General features: G+C 40.0%; 1 protein-coding gene and 1 pseudogene across 1 annotated transcript in view; one reads left to right on the top strand and one right to left on the bottom strand.

Annotated features, from left to right (window-relative positions):
• Positions 1–8453, bottom strand: part of PDE7A (phosphodiesterase 7A) — a 100372-nt gene extending 91919 nt beyond the window's left edge. The window contains 1 exon segment of the mRNA XM_019629826.1: positions 8299–8453. Within this exon segment, the coding sequence (XP_019485371.1) occupies positions 8299–8436 (138 nt within the window). The 5' untranslated portion in view covers positions 8437–8453.
• Positions 7874–23625, top strand: LOC109374870 (translationally-controlled tumor protein pseudogene; annotated as a pseudogene).
• Positions 23626–24408: the final 783 nt, after the last annotated feature.

Below are 24408 nucleotides of genomic sequence, written 5' to 3'. Positions count from 1 at the left end.
TGATCTGCCTCGCCCAGGAAGAGCGCAATGATGGTGCCAACTTGGGCCAGTGAAGCAACGTCCTCCACAACTAGACTGAAGAACAAAACGACAGCGACTTGTCTGTTCCCCTTCCCCCAATTCCCCAGCGCTGTTTCCATCCCCCAATTCCCCAATAAAAATCTTTAAAAAACAAAAACAAAGTGACTTATTAAATTGGAAGTATAGTGGTTTGATGTATGGAGGAATGCATTGCATTTTTAATAGAAAAACGAAGTGAGTTTGGTGATGGATAGTTGACCAAAAATATTTTGCCTATTTCAGAGCTAAGATAAGCTTTCTGCTATAATTTAATTTACTCAAATATCTTAGGGTCTCTATACTTGAAAACACATCTATAAAACAGAAAATGTTCTCAAGACAATTTGTGACCCAGAATCATAGACCATTAATGCTAAATGGAACTAGAGAAATCAGGCTTCTCAACATACAGATGAGTAAACTGGAATCAAGGAGGGTAAAGGGCATCTCTTCTGCTGAGCATCCTGATTTTGGCTACTCGGTTTTGCTTGAACATGTTTGGAACGAGAAGATTACCACTTTACAATGCAATTCGTTGTAGTGTTAAATGGTGTAGTTGGTAGAATAGTGTCCACCAAAAACTCATATCAACTCAGAGCCTCACCCCTCCTGGCCCAAATCCTGTCTTCTTTTCTCCAGACTACAAATGTCTCCAATTTCTTCAGTCACACATCAAACACTGTGTTTTCAAATCACCTCACCGCCTTGGTCCCTATCTTCAGAGTATGATTTAGCTAGAACATGACATCTAGTACAAAATAGTCCAGATATACTTTGACAACAACAGAGCAAAGGCTATCACTTTAAATAATCACCTCAAATCATCAAATTTGTATTTTTTATCCAGATCCATAAAGTCAACAAGATCTACAGTCCATGAAACTAAAAGTCTACCTATATTCCGTTTACCTTCACCAATGAGGCAGACCAGTTTTAAAGGGAGGCTGTGAACATGACAGGCCTTTTCTGAAGTTCTTATGATGCCTCAGGCAAGTGATTTAATGTCACTAAGCTCGGTTTATTCCTTGGTAAAAATGCGAGTACTATCCCTTATAGAGTTTTTTTAAAGGTCAAAACATCAATTACAGCATTTGGCATGCAGGAAGTAGTCACTAAATGGAAATAAGCATAGTTACTACTGAAGCCACGCCTACTGCATCTTTCTTAAGAGCCAAGTACTCTACACGGTCCTGAGCTAGAGTTTGGTCAACTCAAAACTCCGAGGAATAGAGCAGGCTTTGCTAAAACTTAGTTAACCATTTAACTATTTCCCTCCCCCCAAATTCTGCCTTGTCCTCCCTTCGACCTCTCCTCCCTCTAGCCATCATCTGCAGAAAATAAAGAGCCATCCCTACCAGCAGGTGGAGGCATGGAGCAATAATTCAAATTTCCCACCCAAAATTCTAAGCAGGAAACACTTCTGATATCAATCACAAGATCAGTGGCATCGATCCCTTAGGAAGGGTACCTGCCTGCAGCCCCAAGTGAGGCCCTGCAAACTTCGAAGCTCAACTACAAATATAGTTTTTGTTCCTTTCCTCATACACTGATCACATGAACACTTACACCTGAATGCAAACACGCACAAGTATCATTTATGTGTGAATAACCTTTTGAAAGACACATCTGGTGACAATACATACATAAACAAAGTCTATGATACTTTTATGCAAGAATAGGCCATTTAAATGTGGAAGAGAATAAACAATGAATTTTCTCTCAAGTCAAATTAATCATAAAATATGAGCAATTTGTACCCAGAATAAAAAAGTTTCGGATTTTTTTAAAATTAGAAGATTAAAAAGTAATTGTTGCAGGCCGGCCGAGTGGCGCGATGGTTAAGAACTGCCTTGGGATGCCAGAGGGCCGCGGTTCGGATCCCACATATGAGGGCCAGTGACACTGCCCTCCACAGCTAAGATGCTGAACAACAGCTCAACCTGGAGCTGGGCTGCTGTGAGTCGCTGGCGACGGTGTAGGCTGCAGCCCCTGTGGCAGTGGGTTGCCATGGGCTACCGTATGTAGCCAGCAGCCAGCGTGAGCGGCCAGCAGCCGCAGTGAGCAGCCGTCCAGAAGCCGGCGACTGATCTGCCTCGCCCGGGAAGAGCGCAATGATGGTGCCAACTTGGGCCAGTGAAGCAACGTCCTCCACAACTAGACTGAAGAACAAAAAACGACAGCAACTTGTCTGTTCCCCTTCCCCCAATTCCCCAGCGCTGTTCCCATCCCCCCAATTCCCCAATAAAAAACAAACAAATCATTAAAAAAAAAGAAAAGAAAAAAATTTAATTGTTGCAGTTTTCTGGAGTGACCAAAGGGATTTTAAGAATGTCCACATATGAAAAGATCGTTAGTCAAGACACTTCTAACAAAACTGGAAATAGATTTTATATAAGCTCAAACATGATACAGTCTTTAGTACAGAAAAAAATTAAATTCCTCAAGAGGATCTGCATGCAATGAGGGTTATCACCTAAATTTCCTTAGTGTCTTTAGTCCAACCGAACGACTGTTGATCCTAGACAAAAATTTGAATTAAGCTAAACTTAGTCCACTTCCCCTTTCTTCAGCGCTTCTCTTCCCAAACTTTTCTCTATATCCATTCCCAGAAAAGAAGTCAATTCTCTAAAGCTGCTCTGATCCTCTGAAAAGAATAAAAAGAAAGAGGGATGGAAGGAATGAAATTTACACTAACGTATTGACAGAAGTCTTATCAATCAAATTGCCTCAAAGAGAAAGGATGGTACCTCTCCCTCTTTCCACCCAAAGTGAGCTCCCTAATCTTCCTAACTCTGGTAAAGGGCTTAATAGTTTACCTCCTGCAGGGCATTTGTGTTTAAAAAAACAAATTCTTCAGTAGACAATAAGTACAACTGATGGAACTCTAGGCTTAGGAACAAGGCAACACAAACTCTGGGCAAATTACATTCCATAGCCTGAACATATATATTCCTGACGCCAACTTACAAACTAGCAACTTGACTACTCTACTCCTCCCACAGAGCCAGGCTCCAAATACACTACAAATTTACTTGAATATTTTGTTTGAGCATATATGTATAGTATAAACATATATTAGTTCAAAAGAAAAAGCCCAAACATGGTAGTATTAAATTTAAATCTAAGTATGAAGCATTTCTGAAAACAGAAAAATAAAACCAAGGTCCCAACAAAACAAGTATCTGGGGAGTAGGCACGAGGGAAGGCCTGGGACCAGAACCATTCTTCCATCACTTCCCAGGGGTCATGCCACTGGAGGGACTCTTCACAATATCCCCTGTACTGGCTTTTGAATGTAGATTTGTGAAGAGGCAACAATTGTGGTTAACAGTAATTTAGAATAAGGCACATTTAAAAACAGATATCAGATATAGAAGAGCCTTATAAATGAGCACAGGATATGCAAATGAAATTTCACAAGAGGAAATGCAAATGCACAAAAAAACACTTCAGAAAGTGTACAGGCTTAACTGCAAGTTAAAACTAACTCAGTGTACCACAGCGCAGCTACTAAAGTACTAAAACGTTTATATAAGTTTATAAAATATGTATAAAATAATGCATATTAAATAATCATATAGCATTATAACCCAATAGCATGATTGGAGATGAAATAGATACGATCACTTGTCTTGGTACTGTAAAAGCACAGAGCATTCTAGAAATCCAAAAAATGTGCTTACCTATTGACCCAACCTAGTGATTCCATTCTAAAGACTTTATTAAACATGCGTGAAGGTGTTAAATGAGTTCTGCAAACAACAGCAAGAGCCTGAAACTAACTCTAATGTTCAACATTCAGAGAATGTGCTACTGATAGTTCACCATTACATCACTAACGATTATTAAATATGACTACACATCTGCTCTGCCAATAGAAGAGCCACTACCCACGTGTAGCTATTTAAATACAACTGAATTTAAAATTCAGTTCCTCAAACTAGCCACATTTCCAGTGCTCACCTAGCTACAAGTGGCTAGTGACTATTACACTGATACTGCAGTGAACACGTCCAGCATCACAAAAAGTTCTGTTGGACAGTGCTCGTCTGTATAGCTACCTGGGCCACCCACTTTCTTCCTTTCCCTACATGCACCCATCTATCTAGAAACACCTACTTAACCCTCAGGCCTTGGTTTAAGCCTCAACTAGCACGTGAAGCTTGCCCTCATTTACCCAGGAAATTTAGGTATACCTTCGAGTTTCGTTACACCCTGATAACTCCCAATACAAAAATTGTTTCACATATAATCATACCATTTTCCCCACCACAATCCTGTTCTTAAAAGAGGAGTCAACTTTTATCCAGGGGCTTTGAACTGTTCTGGCACATAGAGGACCTTGACAATTTGTTATATACTAAGAACACTGCTATAGACAACACAGGTGTACACTGTGACTAAAGGTGAAAATATGTATAAGGAAGGCAATGCATCAATGAAACATTTGGTTAGGCTGGCAGGCTCACATCTGATTTTTTTTTTTAAACTACTAATTCTTTACATCTCTTAATACCTAACACAAGGAGCTTCATTCACAGAAGGTGTTCAGTAAATATTTGTGGAATAGTTTCCGTATTTGAAAAAAAAGAAAAGACATCAAGAGTGAGCCCTAATGTAAACTGTGGACTCTGAGTGATAATGATGTGTCAGTGCAGGTTCAGCAATTGTAACAAATGTACCACTCTGGTGGGGAAGTTGATAATCGGGGAGGCTGTGCAGATGTGGGGTCAGGGTGGGGATATGGGAAATTTCTGCATCCTCCACTCAATTGTTCTGTGAACTTAAAACTGCTCTAAAAAAACACTATTAAAAAAAGCCATAGATGTTAAATTAGAAATCAAATTTAGCTTATCATGGTATTAAAAGCATATGTTTACGTGATACCAACATTTTGTTCAATAATAGATATCACAGATTTATAATAAATTTTTAAAATTAAACCTCACATTTCTAACCCAAATAAGGCCTGTTTCCAGTGCAGAGAAAATCTGACTGAAATAATCCCAGGTGCAGTGCTCTGTCGTGCCATCAATACACTAACTCAACGTCCACACTTACTAAGCACCACCTATGCAAAGCAGTGTGATCACAGCAGTGAACAAGACAATTTCTGCTCTCACAATGTTTTTTTTTCTCAAATAAGAACTTCACTCTGCAAGATAAGTCTTCAAACCCAGCTATCAACAATAGATACTCCAACATGGCAAAAACAAGCTTTTATAATATTATCCTTTTTTTTTTTTCAAATAAGTTTAAAAACTCTAAAGTAGTACATGACCTGGTTTTTTAAAATAAGTTAATGCCTCATTTACTTATCCTTGAGAGAGTTGGTGTTCCACATAAGTGAATTTTCCAGATAATTCACACTTGTCCATTTAAGCATCAAAACTTAAACTGTTTCACATGGAGATGTTTAAAAAAAACAACACAAAAAAACAGTACAGGTTTTTAAACTTTAAAAAATGTCTCTATCTACATTATTTTGACTAACATATTGTTTTATACAACATTCAAGCCCTTACACTATATGTCCCCAGGGTGCCTTTGTAAAAGTTGCAAGCTTTAAACAGGTTTTTTTTTCCTGGCTTTTGATGTGTCAGCTGTCAACTTTTGCTGCTATCAGTGTGAACCTGACTCTAGCAGCCTCCCATCCCCCCTTCTAATTTGCTGCTACTTGGAAAACAAGTTTGTCAGAATTTTGCCTAAAATACACAGGCTTTGAGAGGATCTCCAAATCTATTTTGGTTGCTCAGTCTTCTGACTATTTCATGAATCTGCTGAAGTCTATCGTTGCAAGTTCCAAACCAAGCTTTGGATAAATGAGTTACTACTATGTCTTGATGAAAGTCCTTACATTGTTTTCATACTTAGAACTGACGCTCAGTCACAGACAACTTCCTTACCTGTTCATTCATTCAACAATTATTTAAGTATCACTATGAGCCGGGCTCCAATATTATGGTGGAAATAAAGAACTAAAAAGATTGCTAGTTTTGAACATATTTTAAAATAGAAAAACCTTAATACAAAAAAACGGTACTTACTGCCCCAAAAAATAAAACGGTAAAGTCTTTTAAATAAAACTACAAAACCACTTAAATTTTTTTATAATTTCTGTAACTTTATACTTAGGAACTGAAGACTCATGGGTAAAGAAACCTTTTGATTTAACCAAATGTTTATTTTATAGATCTCCGAATAAGATTCCAAGATTTTGTACCTCTTTTTTTCTCTTTATAAATTCCCATCTAGCCCCAAAGAAGTCACTATTAACATATGCTTTAGCATTAAATGATACTCACAGTCTGGGTAATGATAATCATACCCATTTCAGCATCGTGGTAAACTTACCATCATTTTAATGTTCAAGCAACATTAATTAAAAAAAAGCGTTAACGGGAAAATTTCTGTCCAAATTTTCATAAGTTTCAATGTACTTCTCTTTGAAGCATAAAAATGTTGTTTAAGTTTTAAGAGACAGTAAAATATGGCATGACTCTACAATATTTGCTTTATCTGTCACAATCTTATTTTTTAAATTACATTACCCATTAAATCCTAAAGCTAGGTAATTGAGTCAAGGAGCTCAGCTTAAAACTGGTCTCTATGGATTAATTAAGACATCAGGTAAAACCCCTGGCATCAGCCTTCCTTGTTTTAATTCCCTTGGAATCTCCCTTCTCATTCACTTTCTCCTCAGGGATCATAAGTAACTATTCGTATTTTAGATTTTGTAATTGATTAGTGATTGCCTTCATTATTTAGACTGAACCGGAAATGGGTATTAGTCATTTACTGCTGAGAAAGTGAAATAATATTTAGAAGTGAAAAGTTACTATCATTAAAAATCTTTTTCAACTGTGCATTAATCTCTCTTCAACATTCGTTTTGCAACCCAAAAATGCTTAAAGCAGCACTATAAAGGAAGATCCTGGACCCAACTTCCAAAATAACAATGTAGTGCTATTTAAAATGTCACTTAATGTCACAGTAATCTTTACAAGTTGGCTCTGACCTCATAAGTACACTACCTTGTCCTGTGAAAGAAATCTGATTTTAAATAAAAACAATTCAGAGGGAAATCCACATATAGGTTCTTGCTCTCTACAAGCCAATTTAGGAAAAGAAGCAAATGACAAATATTTACTGGACACACCTGCTATAAGCAAAATCTTTACCAGGTGCTCCACGCTACCCGTTAAAAAAAAAAACTGGCTCAAGATCATATATATATATATATATATATATATATATATATATATATATATATATATATATATATATATATGTGTGTGTGTGTGTATATGTTCACATAAGATATTAATATTAACCGGTAGGAAAAATAAACATATTTGAATTCAAAAGTGATCATGAACATATAACATTCTGGCAGCAGAAACAGAGGTCACTCAGTTTAAATGTAAACAAAATTTTTTTGCCTCCCTATTTTAAATCTGGCAATCGAAATCAGCCAGAAGTAAAAAGTGAGCCAACAGCAGCACCACAGAAAAAACCGAAATTCTCAGGAGCAACTGGCACTGGATCATTCAAAACAAAGTCTTCCTGTGAGTGCTCATCAGCAGTTTCTCTCCTGCAATCTCCTTATCAGGTTAAGGACAAAACCGATTCCTGGCTATCAACTTTGCGGAAACCGCAGCTTCAGGGAAGCACTCTCGATACTTGTTTCTCTAATATCCATGCCCAGCATCCATGGAGTCAGGAGAACAGCAACAGGGAATCGGCCTATTGTTTGGAGAACCGCAGGACCATCCGAGCACCGCGGGGCGCGCGGGAGCTAAGGGAGGCGAGGCGCGAATCCGGCACAGGTGTGTGTGTGTGTGTGTGTGTGTGTGTAGGGGGACACAGGTGTGCCACAGCCACAGGGAAGAGAGGCCCAACTTCCAGACGGAGACGTCGAGAAAAGGAGGGGAGACAAAGTCATCACTGAGGGTTAAACCGCTTAGCTCGGGGCGGGGAGAGGGGCTTGGGGAGGGTGTGAAGGCGCCCCGGGAGCCCACCCGCGTGGAGGCCGGGGGCTGAGAATGGACAGCCCCCAGGATAAAAAAAAAAAAGCTCTCAAATCGAAGGGGCAGCCCAGAAAGCCCGAAACAATGGGCAATGCTGGGTCTGGGTGAACCGCGAGGAATGAGGGTGTCGCGGAGGTGAAGCAGGGTGGGAAGAGGAAACAAAGAGGGAAGCCCCCAAGTGTGTGCCCCTGGCGGCGGCGGCGATTACCTGTGAAAGCTGCCGGGGATTGGGGCAGCAGAAGAGCGCGGAGCTGGAGCTGAAGCTGATGGCTCCTCGGCGACTGAGGACGTGCTGGGGGACCGGCCTGTCCAGGGGCAGCACCGGCAGCTGGTAACATACTTCCATTGAACACGCCCGCCCTGCCTCCGCGCGGCGCCCGCCCTGCCGCGGCCGCCGGCCCCTGCGCTGGGAAGGGGCCGCGGCTGCGGGGCACCGGGCCGAGGCGGGGGCAGGGCGGGCTGGTGCCGACCCCGGACCGGGAAACCGCGCTCACGCCTGCCCCACGCGAACACTGCGCCCGGGCTGCCGGCGGGAAGGAGCTGCAGCGGCCGCGGCGACAGTTACGAGGACCCGCGCGCGCTCGGCTCAGGGGTGCAAGCGGAGGCAGCACAGGCAAAGTCGAAGGGGGAACCCCGCCGCCCCAGGGCTCTAACGCCGGAGGAGCGGAGCCACGGCAGAGCAAAGCGGTGCAGGAAAGGGCGGCTGGAGCCAGTGGCGAGACCCGGGGTGCGCGGGGCTCGGGACCAGCACCAGCTCTGGCCACCGCCGCCGTCCTGCCCCTCCCCTCCCCCGGAGCCTGACTTCACTCCGCCGGCGGTGCGAGCCGGGCGTAATTCACACTTTGCAGCCGGGGACCCTGCGCCAACCACGGCCGCCGCCTCCGTGACGTCACGACGCCGCGCCGCAGGCCCCGCGCCGCCGCAGCGCCCAGGGAGATGGGCGAGCGGCGGACGGAGTCAGCCGCATTTCTCCGCACCCCCGAGCTCCGTTACCCTCCTCCCTGTTATACACCGCCCTCCCCCACCCAACCTCAGCCTACAGCCCCCCACCGCCAGCTCTGTCCCCTATCTGCCCCCCACCCAAGGCGCGTGCGCACGGGCCCGGCCGTGTGGGGGCAATCCCCGTATCACTAAAATCTTGCCCTCGGGCACGCTGAAGGTGTGGGGTGGGCTCAGCCGGCGCGCGAGGCGCCATTCCGGCCTTGCGACCCCAAAAGACCCAAAGCACGCAGCGCAGTCGCAGCGCTCAGCCCTGACAGCGGGGTCACCGCCGTGTTTCCCTCCTTGAATTCCCATTCTTGGGCTTCGCTCGGGACCTCTGCGGCAGTGACGTCAGCGGGCCGCGCGGGCACCGTCCTCAGGGCTACGTCACGGCCAGTCCCTCCGTGGGGCCGGGCGCGGGCGCTTCCCCGGCAGGTGCGGGTCCCGGGACTGTCCGGGGCCGAGCGGAGATCTGGGGAGCAGAGAATGCGAGAGTGAAGAGGGGGCGAAGGAGTGGAAGGAAACTCCGAGACAGAAAAGAAGTGAGAGTGTGCACTGGAAAAAATGAGAAACGATGATATTGAGAAGACAAAAGGAAAAAAGGAGACTGCTTGCCCTTTTACGAAAAATGTTTTTGTTCGTTAACTTTGATGTTTAGAAAGCAGGAGACTATCAAGAGCTCTTGACTTGGTTTGTAAGCTGGATACGTAATTTGCAGGTTCATTTTCTCACATTTTCTTAAATGTCAAAGCTACAACCCATTGTTTCAAATGCATTCCAGCCTGAACAAGCTCTTCCCTGCTGGCAAAATTGTTAATTTGGCTCTGCTCTCAGGACACCCGCCCTTCCACTTATGACTAGCCGCTGGCAAAGTGAAAAGTACTTCATAGCCATTACTGATAAGAGCAGGTATCAAATGTTCATGATCCCATAAATCAATGAAAGTCTGCAAGAGCTTTTATCATCTTTCCATGGCATCTGTTTATTTTATATCACTTAAAACTTTCTGTCTCCTCCGTTGGTGTTTTTCTACTTGTCTGCTTTCTACTATTAAAAGAAATATAACTTTCCCCGTGGTTTCATGGATTTTGTCTAAATGGTAAACGCCCCCTTAATGCAACAACTGGCCCAACTCATCTTTGAAACTCTAAGTACTCCCACAACATCTAGTAGATGCATTGAGCATTAACTGTATGCTTAAAATTAAGCTGAGCACTTTCTCCTATTTACTTCTGACAAAAACCACTTGAGGTAATAATATTTAAATTGAAGCCAGGCTCAGGGAAACAACTTACCCGGATAGGTGGCAGAATTAACCTCAAATAATGTTTCAATTGTGCGTACAACTAACCACCCAGAAGATGGTATTGTGATCTCAGACAGTATATGCCAAATAACTGCATCACATTTAATAGTATCTAAGAGACTCAGTTTGGTTATATCATTTCATAAGACTCCGCACTAACTAAACAACGCATCTCCCCCCTCAGCAGAGTGGGGAGCTAACATTTACTGTGTACCCACTGTGAGCGGATAGGTATTCTACGTACAATGTTTAACATAACCCTACATAATAGCCACGTAAGTAAACATTTGCTCTCAATTCTACACATGAGGAGTCAGGTTCCAAGATCATAAATCATTTGTGCCACCAAACTCTGTTCAGTGTAATTTTAGAGCCATGCATTTCCACCACCCATGTGGTATCCCAAGACCAAAACTTCAGCTGTTTTCAGTGTTCTTTACTGCTTTGGAAAGTGTATTAGGGTTCTCCAGAAAAACAGAACCAATAGGAGATATGTATGTATGTATGTATATATGTATGTATATATGTATATATATATATATATGTGTGTGTGTATATATATATATCAAACAATATAATGTTTAAATTTTAAAAATTTATTAGAGTAAAAGACACATTGACATTAATCCCCCTCAAACTACTTCCCCTTGCTTCAAACACGCTTATCTCATTATTCTTGCCACTTTCTGAAGCAGTTCTGGAAGTCCTCTTTCATGAATGTCTTTATTTGCGCTGTCGTGGCTGCCTCGATGTCCTGAATCATTTTGACTTTGGGAAAGAGCCAGAAGTCGCACAGTGCCAGATCTGGTCAATAAGGTGGATAAGGACACACTTTAATGTTTTTATTTGACAGAAATTGCCATATACTAGAAGCGATGTGTGACTTGGAGCATTGTCATGATGGAGGATGATTTATGACACAATTTAAAACACACCTTCTCTCAAACGTAGCTCACAGCTGACTGCATGAACAAGTTGAAACTTGTCACACAGAAACTTGTCACACATGGTTACTCAGGTTTGATGCACAGCTTCCCATATTGAAGATCCCTGCCTGTCCATTGGATGACACTCAGCAGGAGCGTACACCATATTTTGTGATCACAACGGAAAGGTTCCGTGTCACACGTTGCTTCTGGTATGGCCATTTCTGTCAAATAAAAACATTATGGTGTGTCCTTATCTTCCTTATTTTTTGGATCTGGCACCGTGTGACTTCTGGCTCTTCCCCCAAATAAAAAAAGACCATGAAAGGTAAACATTTTGAATGGATTCAGGACATTGAGGCAGCAATGACAGCACAACTAAAGACACAAAAAAGAACTTCTAGAACTGCTTCAGAAAGTGGCAAGAATGACGGGTAAGTGTGTTTGAAGTGAGGCAGAGTATTCTGAGGGGGATTAATGGCAATGTGTCTTTCACTGTAATAAAGTTTTTTAAATTTAAACATTCACCATATTGTTTGATCACACCTCATATATGCACCCCTGTGTTCACTGCAGCGCTATTTACAATAGCCAAGATATGAAAACAACCAAAAGGCCCATCAATAGATGATTGGATAAAGAAATTGAGGTACACATACAATGTAATATTACTCGGCCATAAAAAAATGAAATCTTACCATTTGGGACAACATGGATGGACCTAGAGGGTATTATGCTAAGTGAAATAAGTCAGACTGAGAAAGACAAATACCATATGCTCTCACTTATATGTGGAATATAAAGAACAAAAAAATGAACAAACAAAACAGAAACAGACTCAAAGATACAGAGAACAAACTGATGGTTACTAGATCGGAGTGGAGTTAGGGGCTGGGTGAAAAAGGTGAAGGGATTAACAAGTACAAATTGGTATTTACAAAATAGTCACTGGGAGGTAAAGTACAGTATGGGGAATATAGTCAACAATATTGTAAAAACTATGTGTGGTGTCAGATGAGTACTAGACTTATTGGGGAGACCACTTCATAAATTATATAAATGTCTAACCACTATGCTGTACACCCAAAACTAATATAATATTGAATGTCAACTATAATTTAAAAAAATAGTCATGGGAATTTAAAGTACAGCATAGGGAATATAGTCAATAATATTGTAATAACTATACACAGTGTCAGATGGGTAATAGACTTACTGGGGTTATCACTTTGTGAGGTATATAAATGTCGACTCACTATGTTGCTTTGTACACGTGAAACTAATAAAAAATACAAAACAAACCAAAAAAAAACAAGTGTTTAGAACCGCAGATTTCTTCCTCAACCCTGTGCCTACAGGTAATTTGCTCCCTTTGACCTCAGCAGGAGATTGGATGGATTGAACCAAACAGGCTCTGGCTTGGGTTCACCAGGCAGAGCTGAGGGTGGGAGGAGAGTACCATATGAAAAGCGGTGGGATAAATGAGAATCTGACACGTTGATAGCCAAGTTTATATCCTTGGGGCAAGAGGTTGGAAGATTACTCTTTTAGAAAAGTGAACCTGTCCAAGGCAAAAGTTTTACAGGCACTATCAGTTCAGAGACCTCTACCCAAATAAGTGGGTCCACATATAATTCTAAGGTAAGTCCTACCCATGCACATAGAGTTCACAAATTGTATATCAATATCTCATCCTTAAATTCAAAAGAACAATCAAGCATTAGCAGAATCTGAATAACTCCACAACATGAGAGAAAATAAAAAACAAACAGAAAAACAAACAAGGGGAAACAAACAATACAAAGAACGCTCTCTCCAAAAAAACCTATAATATCCTTAGGGAGATGAGAAATTATAATATATACGATCAGGATGATATAAAAATAAATAAAATAATTCTTTAAAATTAAAAACTATGATAGCAAAAATTAAATATTTAATGGGTGGGTTAGAACATAAAGTTGAAGATACCATCCCAAAAGCAAAATGGAAAAATTAACGATACAGATAATATGAGAAAAGATTAAAATTGGATTTCCAGTTCACAAGGTTTAAGATCCACATAAGGATGGTTTCAGAAAGAAAGACTTGAGAAAATTGTAAGGAAGAAATAATTCAAGAAAATTCAGCAGAACTGAAGGGCACACATTTCCAGATGGAGATAGCCAAGTTTGGCCCAGAATAATGGATAGAAAAAAGACCTACACCAATTTATCACAAAATTTCAGTATAATGGAGACAAAAATAAGAACTTAAAATCTCCTAGGGAGTGAAAATAAAAACAGATCATATGCAAGGGACCATGGATCAGAATGGCTAGTGGACATGTGTCCAGTATTATCATTGTATATTTGTCATACACATCTTTTTTCTAGTCTTTTTTTTTTCCTTTTTGGGGTTTCTTTTTTGTTTGTTTGTTTGTTTTTGTTTTTGGCATAGACATCTTTGCTGCAAGCATTTTCACTGCATAATTAATTGGCCATCAGGCAATTTTACCATAAAAGATAAAATCACAAGAAATAAAAGAGGGGCATTAAAAAGGACATAATGAAACATGAAAAATTAATAAAATTAAAGATTTATGAAAAATGAAAATACAGTAATACCTGGGTTTGCGAGCACAAGTCATTCTGGAAACAAACTACTCATATTGCAAGACATTGCTCGTGTACCAAGTTAAAATGTATTATTATTGGTGCAAAAGTAATAGCTGTTTTACCATTATGAGTAATGGGAAAAACCGTTATTACTTTTGCACCAACCTAATAGAAATGTTTACTCGACTTGTGGAACACTCGCAAACCAAGTTACTCGCAATCCAAGGTTTTACCGTACATGGTCTTGGAAGTCTTTCGTTCATAGCATTTTAGCTTTTTTTTTTTTGCTTGATTCCTCATTTGGCATCATACATTTTTCCTTTTTTGCTACCACTTCTTACTTAATTAAGACAGGTATCAGTTTCCAAGTAAAGACTAGACAATTAATGCTCTTGATGACTGTTGTGAATTAGTAGCCGCCTCTTTTATATCTGCCATAGCTCAGTAAACTTTTGGTTTTGATAAGTGGGAGGAATGAGTGTGCCCACCAAAGGATTTGCAAACTGATAAGCAATCATTTTCTAGTATCATATGCAATCTGGCTTTACATGTAGCTTTGCAATATGGCTTTATATGTAGTTGTTATCATCTACTATTTTAAGACCACCATGTCTACTCCTCACTGTATAGACCATCATGAGGGCTAAGATTTATATAATATAAAAATGAGAGTACTGTGAGAACTCCATCAATGGAGAAATAAAACCAAACTGACCAAATAAAACCAAAACTTACCAATAAAACCAAACTAGCTTAAATGTATTAAGTCTGCCAAATGTAAACCAAACTGTCAACTAGACATTTTATCTTTTACGGCAAAATTGGCTCACACCCAATTAGTTGTGCTGCGATAACGTTTGCAGCAAAAATGTTTGCGGCAAAGATGTTTATAGTGAAAACACTTAGAACGAGAAGATACTGATATAAAGCTTTCAAAACTGTGAAGGAATTTGATTTCCCAACTAGGAATCTGTATACCTGGCTACAAATGAATTTAGTGTGAGAGTGAAATAAAGACATTTTTCATACATTGAAGAACTCAAGTATTTAGCTCGCACCTTTTCTCAGGAAATGAGGATGCGCTCTAGCAAAAGGAGGGAGGTAACCAAGAAAGGGAAATATTGGGATTCAGCCAATGAGAGCTTCAACACAGGAGAGAGGGAAAGGGGGGTCCAGAATGACAGTCCACAGGTCACAGCCACAGAGAAGACCGAGAGAGAAACCAAGCCATATGGGAGCAGGAGTATGGGGGCTCTGAGATGAGAGTGAGACTAATAGATGACCTGAAGAAGGTGACATAGTGAGAGAAGCTCTGGCAGAATTTGGAAATCAGTTTATTACTACCATATAGTCTATTAAGCTCAACAAAAAAGATTCAATTACTAACACCAAGAAAACAATGTTGTAAAAGAAAATAAATGTAATCATCTCACATATGCCTCTTCAATAAATAGTTGCACATTCAATATAATATAAGCACTGAATGCTGATTTAACAAAAATATGGTATTATAACTAACTATATTGAGAGGTGTAAGAGGATAAAAAGTGTGTTTGTTTGAGTCGTATTAGGAAGCTAAATTTTCATCTTTTACAGTAGAATACTAATAAGTAATATCTAAAATTGAAATGTGAGTTAATAATATGGAGCTAAATATTTTAAGGAACAACTAAAAACAGTGAACATTCTTATCTCAGCAGAACAAGAATTGGTAGAGTGTTGAGGTGGAACAGAAAACTGCTAGGTTTATTATAGCATGTTAGAACTATTGAAATCTAAAAACCATGTGTGTGTATTATTTTTCTCATTAAAAAATTGAAATAATTGTAGTGGGTTGAATTATGTCTCCCAAGAGATAGGTGGAAGTCCTAACTCCTCATACCTATGATCATATTTGGAAATAGGGTCTTTGCAGATGTAATCAAGTTAAGATAAGGTCATATTGGATTAGGGTGGGCCCTATACCCAACCCTGGTTTCCTTATAAGAAGAGGGAGATTTGGAGGCTAACACACACAGGGAAGAAAGCCATGTGAAGACACAAACTGAGTTTGGAGTAATATGTCTACAAGCCGAGGAACAACAGGGATTGCCAGCAGCCACCAGAAGTTTGGAGAGAGGTATGAAACAAATTCTTTTCTAGATCCTTCCGAAAGAGCATGGCATTGGGCATTGCCAGCACCTTGATTTTGGGCTTCAAGACTTCAGAACTGTGTGAGAATAAGTTTCTGTTGTTTTAAGCCCTGTTTATTATGGTAATTTGCTACAGCAGTCCAAAGACACTAATATAATACAATCAAGTTACTCAATTTCTGTGTATCTAACTGAAGCAGGGCATGTTTCACAAAGGGTCAATTCTGCTGAATTCATTTTCACACTTGAGGTTAAAAAAAAATCAACAAAAACTAATCAAGTTAGTTTTTTTTTGGACAAAGTATAAAAGCCATCTGTTCAATTAAGGAATGTGGGAGAACTGGCAAACATGAAACAAATTTTGGTCTCTAGTTATAAATATTTAAGTGTATGCCTGTCTGAGGTTTACTTTCTGTTTTAAAAATACCACTCTCTCTTGCTATCTCTGAAGAAGAATAGTAATAAAAAACAAAGGCCCCACACAATAACATTGTAAAATGTTGAACAGAATGAATATTACTTAAAACAGCAAAATCCTTTACAGTGGGTCAGAAAATGGACTAGTAAATATTTTTCCAAACTATCAAGTATCTGAACTTGTTAACTATCCTTTTTATATGAAATAATAACATATTTAAAGAAGGCACCTATGTTATTTACATTTCCTACACTTTTGATTCCAGTGTCTTGTTTTAGGGTCCAGTATCATCTGAAAAATAGTTTAAGTAATGAGATACTTAAGATCTTGAAACAGCTGGTTACTGGGTGCTATGGGCTGAATTGTGTCTGCGCCTCGCCATCCCACTCCCAACCCCCAAAGAAAAGATACATTGAGATCCTAACCTCTAGGACCTCAGATTACTTACTTGGAAATAGGGTCACTGAAGATATAATTAGTTAAATTAATATGAGGATGGGCCCTAATCCATTATGACCGGTGATCTTACATGAAGACAGCCGTGTGAAGGCGCAGACACAGGAGGAAGGCCATGTGAAGATGGAGGCAGAGATGGGAGTGACGCATCTACAAGCCAAGGAGCACCAAGGATTGCTGGCTGTCACCAGAAACTAAGACACACGGCTGGAACAGATTCTCCCACAGGGCACTCAGAAGGAATCAACCCTGCCGACACCTTGATTTGGGTGGGACCTCTGGTCTCCAGAACTGTGGGAGAATACATTTATCTTGTTTTAAGCCAACCGGTTTACACAGAATAACTTAAAATTTACCATTAACCACCCAGTTTGTGGAACTTTGTACAGCCTGCATAGGAAACAAATATATAGGACTTTTATCCAAATTATAATACTGGGGGGAGGGGAGTCCTTTACATTTTTTTTCTTTTAATGTTTGCATTTTCATGGTTTATTCAGGTTTCAATGTCTAGTCTTACCACAAAAACATGCCACGGAGCATTTTTAGAGAGAACAAACAGCAGGAATGTTTGACACATTCCTCTCTTTAGCAGGGTTTTGGATCCCTGATCTCCATACCCAGCCCTTTACCAAAACATTGTCATGAAATAGCCTGACATTCTATCTGATGCTTTTGGGTGCCCATCTTACTAGGAAATGTTTTCATTTCTCTAGAGGAAATAGTTAAGAGTGGGACTGCAGGATCACATAGTAAGGGATGTTTATGAGAAATTGCCAAACTGTTTTCCAGAAGTGCTATGCCATCTCCCATTCCTACCAGTAATGGGTGAGCGTTCTAGTGTCTCCACATCCTCTCCACTATGTACTTGGTATTGCGCACTTTTCAATTTTAGTCATTCTAATAGGTATACATAGTGGTATCTCATGATTTTTAAAAAAAATTTTTCAATTCCGATGTTTTCATTCATTTGTTTATTCGTTAAATATTTGTTAAGTAACTCTTGGGTTGTTGGAAAAGTCATGACGCATTTTTGCAATGAAAAACACAGAAACAATACATCATGACTTTTCCAACAACCCAATACTACATGTTAATCACTGTCTAGTCACTAGGAAATAAAATAAGACAGAAAAAAGTCGCTGACTTAATGAAGTGAAAGTTCTAATGCAAGAGAACAGCAATAAACAAACACATAACATAACATAACGCAAGCTAGTGTTAGGTGCCATGAAGGAAAATAAAACACGGAAGTGTATTAGAAAGTGGAATATAGAGGTCACAGAAGGCATCTTTGAGAAGATGACATTTGAGCCAAGTCCTGACTGAAGTAAGGGAGTTAGGCAAGGAATGGTGGGGAGGAAGAACTTTCTGGAGAGAGGAAACCACAAAGGCCTTGTGCATGGATAAGGCCAGTGTGCAGGAAACACAGTGAGTGAGGCACAGGGGAAGGAGATGAAAGCAGATCCATGTAGGTCCCTGGAGGCCTGGGTAAGGATTTGGATTTTATCTAAGGGTGATGGCAAGCCACTGGAATGTGTTTCATTTTGTTTAATCAGAGAAATGATATTATTGGATTCATATGTTCTATAGATCTCTCTGGCTGTTCTATAGACGATGGTTTCTATTGTCTATATGAAGACTGGAAGCAGGGAGGTCTTTTTAAAAGCGTTTAAATAATAGCCTGAAAGGGAGGTGGTGTTGCCTCTGTGCATCTTTGGAGGTGGCACTATGTAAATGTAAATGGGACAAATTTACAGATAACCATCTAAGCCTGTAAACATCATCCCCTTTCAGGTTAAAAATCACAATAGTAATGGGGTTCTTTCAAATCCCCTGAATTTCTTTAGGTTAGAAATTGGTAGGAGTTATTAAATAAACCAGTTAACATTCATTTGAACATTGTATTCATTCAGAGCTCAAAAACTTAAAATAATTCTAAAGTTGAGGGATAAAAATGAAATTACTATTGAACAATCCCAGTTGAACTTTTTAGGTGAACAACTTAAAAATAATTAAAATTTTACAAAGCATAGCAAAATAAGTTATATATATGTATGTATGAGCATATATATATATACACACATGATGTATGTATATGTATGTATATAGTATATATCATATGTATATATATATATATATATATAGTATGAACATGTGTGTGTATATGTATTAGCAGTATCAAGTTAATTTTTAAAATGCAACTAAAATAATTCTTCTACTTATAGTATTTGGGAACCTCAACATTGTCTAGGAATTAGTAAAAGTTTAAATTCTTAGAGTGTAAGGAATCAGTATTCAAAATTCAGTTAAGTTTAATGTCAAATTTGTTCATTTGGGAATAAATGAATATAATTAGTAATAGTGGTCACTGACTTTAGAAAATGAAATGATTAAATATCCAAGGTTGAAGCTTTTAAAAAATTTCTCAGGACAAACAATCAGTTCAAAAATGGGCGAAATACTTGAACAGACATTTCTCCAGAGAAAATATACAAATGGCCAATAAGCACATGAAAAGATGCTCAATATCATTAGTCATTAGGGAAATGCAAATCAAAACTACAATGAGATGCCACTTCACACCCATTAGGATGGCTATTATCAAAGAAATGGAAAGTAACAAGTATTGGTGAGGATGTGGAGATATTGGAATCCTTTTACACTATTGTGGAAATGTAAAATGGTGCAGCCGATATGGAAAACACTTCGGTGGTTCCTCAAAAAATTAAACATAGAATTACCATATGATCCAGCAATCTCACCCCATGGTATAAGCCCAAAATAGCTGAAAGCAGGGACTCAAATAGATACTTCTACATCACTGTTCAGAACAGCATTATTCACAATAGTAGAAGATAGAAACAATCTAAATGTCCATTGATGGATGAATGAATACACAAAACCTGGCATATACATACAAAGGAATTTATCCAGCTTCAAAAAAGAAGGAAATTCTGATACACGTTACAATGTAGATGAACCATGATGACATTATGCTAAGTGAACTAAGCCAGACACAAAAGGACAAACATTGTATGATTCCACTGATATGAGACATCTAGGATAGTCAAATTCATCGAGACAGAAAGTAGAATAGGGGTTCTCAGGGGCCAGGAGAAGGGAGAAATGGGGAGTTATTATTTAATGGGGACAGAGTTTCTATTTGATATGATTAAAAAATGTTCTAGAAATACGTAGTGGCGATGGTTGTACAACACTGTGATTGTACTTAATGCCACTGAATTGTACACTTTGAAATTGCTAAAATGGTAAATTTTTAGGCTACGCATGTTTTACAACAATAGAAAGGGACAAGGCATGGGCTATAAGAGTTCACTGCCTTAGCCAACCTCTCCGAGCGGAGGCAGGTCACCACCCTTGCTCTGAAAGCACACACACCCTCTTCAATGCTCACAGTAGTTATCTTCCTCCAAATGGGGTTTCACAGAGCATGGCTGTGGACTCCTTTCACCACAGGAACCATAAAGGGCGGTACATCTCATTAGAACTCCTATTATGTGTGGTTTTTTTCTTCTCCTGTTGTTCTGGAAAGCCTTAAAAAAACTTCAGATAGTCTGTACCACTTGCTGTCTCTTTTCAAATATTCTCACAGTTCACAGAGAAAGATGGCGCCACTTACAAAGTTGAAGTTTGCGCATTTATCATTATTTTCCTTAATACTTTCCATATGTTGATTTTTAAATTCAGACTGGACCTATTGTAGGTCACATGAATGTTGTCAGCAGTGCCCAAATACTTAATTGGCAGCAAACGCCTTGACAGCTTAGCTCTTGAATGTTTCCTTGGTTTGAGCAATCTACCCAGTCCCAGCGGGTAAAATACTGTAATTACAGTGTACCTGCTGGCAATTATGATAAACCATACAGCCTACAAGTCAGCACCACAGATAAAACTGTACACACATGAGAAGGCAAATGAACAGATAAGCTGTAAAGCAAACAAAACTGTTGAAAGATTGAAGCCAAAGGAGTGCTTTACAAAAAAAGTCCCCAAAACAAAACAAAACCAAACAGAAAACCCAACCAAATGTCTAAAATAACTGGAACAAAGTCACAAGAAACAATTTGCTTTTACTGTAGATAAAGTTTGGTCAGATGAAAGAGATAACTGCAAGAAATGCATTTCTTAGTCTGTCAAATGACCCTCAGAAGACACACCACTCCCTCACTCCATCATGCTTAAGTGAAATGACAAACACTGTTCAGACTTATAAAAAATGTAGCAATGTGATGAAAGTTCACAAAGCAGGAGAAATAAAAATGTTTTCACACGCACGAATGCAGGTTATCAATGAAAAAACATACCAATCATTCTAGAAAATAAGTGACCGGAAATGGCAGTGAGGGGGAGAGAATGCACTGGCTTCCACAAAACTCAAAAGACTGGAGTCTTCAGTTACGCATATCCGCAAAGGCCTTACTCAAGACCTTCACTTTCCCACAAGTGCCTTGCCCTTTCGTCTCCATGTTTCTGCTCATGTTGTTCCCTCTGAATTGACACCCACTCCTTCCCACCCAGTCCCCAGGCTCCCCAAGTCTAAGTCCCACGTAACACATGGCCCAGTTTAAAGTTCCATCCTAAGTGAAGCCTTTCCCGAACTCCACAACGGAAAGCAATGTCGCTTATAAAGTCCTGCAAGACCATCTGCACTTCTCTTCAGGCACTCCCCTTTCTGCGTGGTATTGTGCTTATTTATGTACATGCATGATCTGTCTGGGCCCCTAAAAATAGATGCTCTCCAAAGATCTCTGCTGGAACCTCTTCTCTAGTCAGTCTACACTACATCCACACACACATAACCATCTCCCCACTGCTTCACAATCTCTTACCTCTATGAACATGACCCCAAAATCTCTCAAGTGTCAGTCCCTTGTTTCTGACTGATAGATTTCTGCACCAAGCTGTCCCTTGAAACTTCAAACTCACTAAGTCTACAATAGAAATGATCATCTTCCCAGCCCAACTTTCTTCCTCGCTCTCCTTATGTTAATAACTGCCTTCCTGGTCACTTGGGTGCAGAACCCCTCCTTGCTCATCCTCATTGCCCACATCCCGTTACAAATCTTGCCACTTGCATTTCTGTAATACTTTTGTCATTTCACCCCTTTCTCCTCACCCCATTTCTCTTTTCCCCAACCTCCAACTACTATTTTCTCCCATTCACCATTGTATCCACAGTATCTAGAAATACATATTGAAAGAATGAGTAAATTTCCCACCAGTGCCTTTGCTCATTCATGCAATTGTCGGATTTTGGAATGTTCTTGGACCACATTGCCAATATTTACATTGTTTTTCAAGGTACAGCTCAATTGCTCTACCCCGTCATGAAATTTTCCAAAAGGGCAAATTTCAGAATCAGTCAGGATTCTTGGTTGCAAACAACAGTAGCCAACTTTGATTATTTTAAAGAGAAAGAACACCAAAAAACCATTTAATGAATGATGTGGTGGAGACTGTCAGAATGGGTGTGAGGCTGAAAAACAGGCAGGGTAATCTGTAAGCCAAACAGAAGCATGTGGCATGGATGCCACCACCTTTATTGTCACCATACCTGACCACTGCTGGATCTAGGAGCCAATAAAATCTCTTCTCAACATCCTTCATCTTTCATCACCTGCTCAGGATTCAAAGTCCTGGGTGGGCACATATATTTGACCAATCCTAAGTATATGCCCAGAGGGTCTGAGGACACAGGATACCGGACTGCTTGACTTTCATAGGAGATGGCGAGATGCTGTCTCTCCCAAATACTCGTATAATGGGAGAGTCTCTATATTCATAAGAAGATTCAGATACTAGACGGCAAAATAAAGCACCAGGTGTACACTAACCTGTGCAGTGGCCATGTCCCGTGGCTATGTCTTAACTTTTCCACGAGCTGTAAGTTCCATGAAGGCAGAATTCATATCTGGTTCATTTTTGTACCCACAGTAGCTCCCCCAAAAAACCACCTTGCGCTTCTCCTAGTCAAGAGAGCACCCTTCTAATTACTTTACCATAGCTATCTTGATTTAAAATATCTTGTTTAAGCTACTCCATACTACTTTAAAATTTACAGATTTTCTTTGTGCGCCCGCTCCCTTCTCCCCCTCCCCCAGCACTGCTCCGGCTGCAACGTGCTCACTCTTGGGGCTCCTGCTAAGCCAGCGTTGCGGTTCTCCTTTCAGCGGCCATCATGACCCTCTACCTGGACCTCATCAACCATGAGATGTTCTCGGACATCTACAACATCCGGGAGATCGCAGACGGGCTGTGCCTGGAGGTGGAGGGGAAGATGGTCAGCAGGACAGAGGGTGACATTGATGACTCGCTCATTGGTGGAAATATCTCTGCTGAAGGCCCCGAGGGCAAAGGAACTGAAAGCACAGTAGTCATGGGTGTTGCTATTGTGATGAACCATCATTTGCAGGAAACCTGCTTCACAAAAGAAGCCTACAAGAAGCACATCAAAGATTACATGAAATTAATCAAAGGGAAACTTGAAGAGCGGAGACCAGAAAGAGTAAAACCATTTATGACAGGGGCTGCAGAACAAATCAAGTACATCCTTGCTAATTTAAAAAAAACAGCAGTTCTTTACTGGTGAAACCATGAATCCAGACGGCATGGTTGCTCTGCTGGACTACTGTGAGGCTGCTGCGACCCCATAGATGCTTTTCTTTAAGGATGGTTTAGAAATAGAAACATGTTAACCCAGTTGGCGGTTGGGATCCATCCCCTGTCATCATCATAACTGGCTGCTGCTTGTCATCCACAGGCCAGGAGGAGGACAGATGGGACTGATGTTACCTTGAGCTCTTCATTTATCTTGACCTTGATTTATTTGGAGAGGAGGCAATGTTTTTAAGAAAAACATGTCATGTCGATTATCTAAAAATAAAATGCATTGAAACTCAAAACAAAACAAAAAAATTCAGATTTTAAAAATTCCTAAAGTTTTCTGTAAAATTTGATATTATATATAGTCCTTCATGGGACTTATAGTCTTGTAGAAGATCTTTCCTTTCCCAGCAATATCCGGGGGCTGCTCTCTTGAATTCCCTTCCTGATTCAGAGCAGTCATCTGCTCAAAAACTATTCTGAGAACAGCCTCTGAAAGGCAGGCTAGGTCAAGTGTGATTGTTCACATAATATAGTTACCCATTTATTGAAGTCATTTCTATATACTGGGTATTTTGTTAAGTGCTTTGTAAACATTATCTCTTTTATTTCTCACAGCCACCCGATGAGGTAGGTTTTTTTTTTTCACATTTTACAGATGAGAAAACAAGCCTCAAACGGGTTCAGCGAATTGCCCAAGACCACACAGGACTATTTTATCGAACGTTATTTAAATTAGACATAAAAGACTCTAACACTACTGGCCATCTTTCTACATTACAAACCAAACTGGTTTCCTTTTCTGCTTCAAGAAAAGAATTGCAGTGTTGCTGATAACAGTCATTAAGATTATAATGGCAGATGACGGCATCTGT

Source organism: Hipposideros armiger, unplaced genomic scaffold, assembly GCF_001890085.2.
Source record: "Hipposideros armiger isolate ML-2016 unplaced genomic scaffold, ASM189008v1 scaffold_868, whole genome shotgun sequence".
NCBI lineage: Eukaryota > Metazoa > Chordata > Mammalia > Chiroptera > Hipposideridae > Hipposideros > Hipposideros armiger.
Note: the sequence above shows the minus strand (reverse complement) of the source record. Positions and strands in the feature narration are given on the sequence as shown.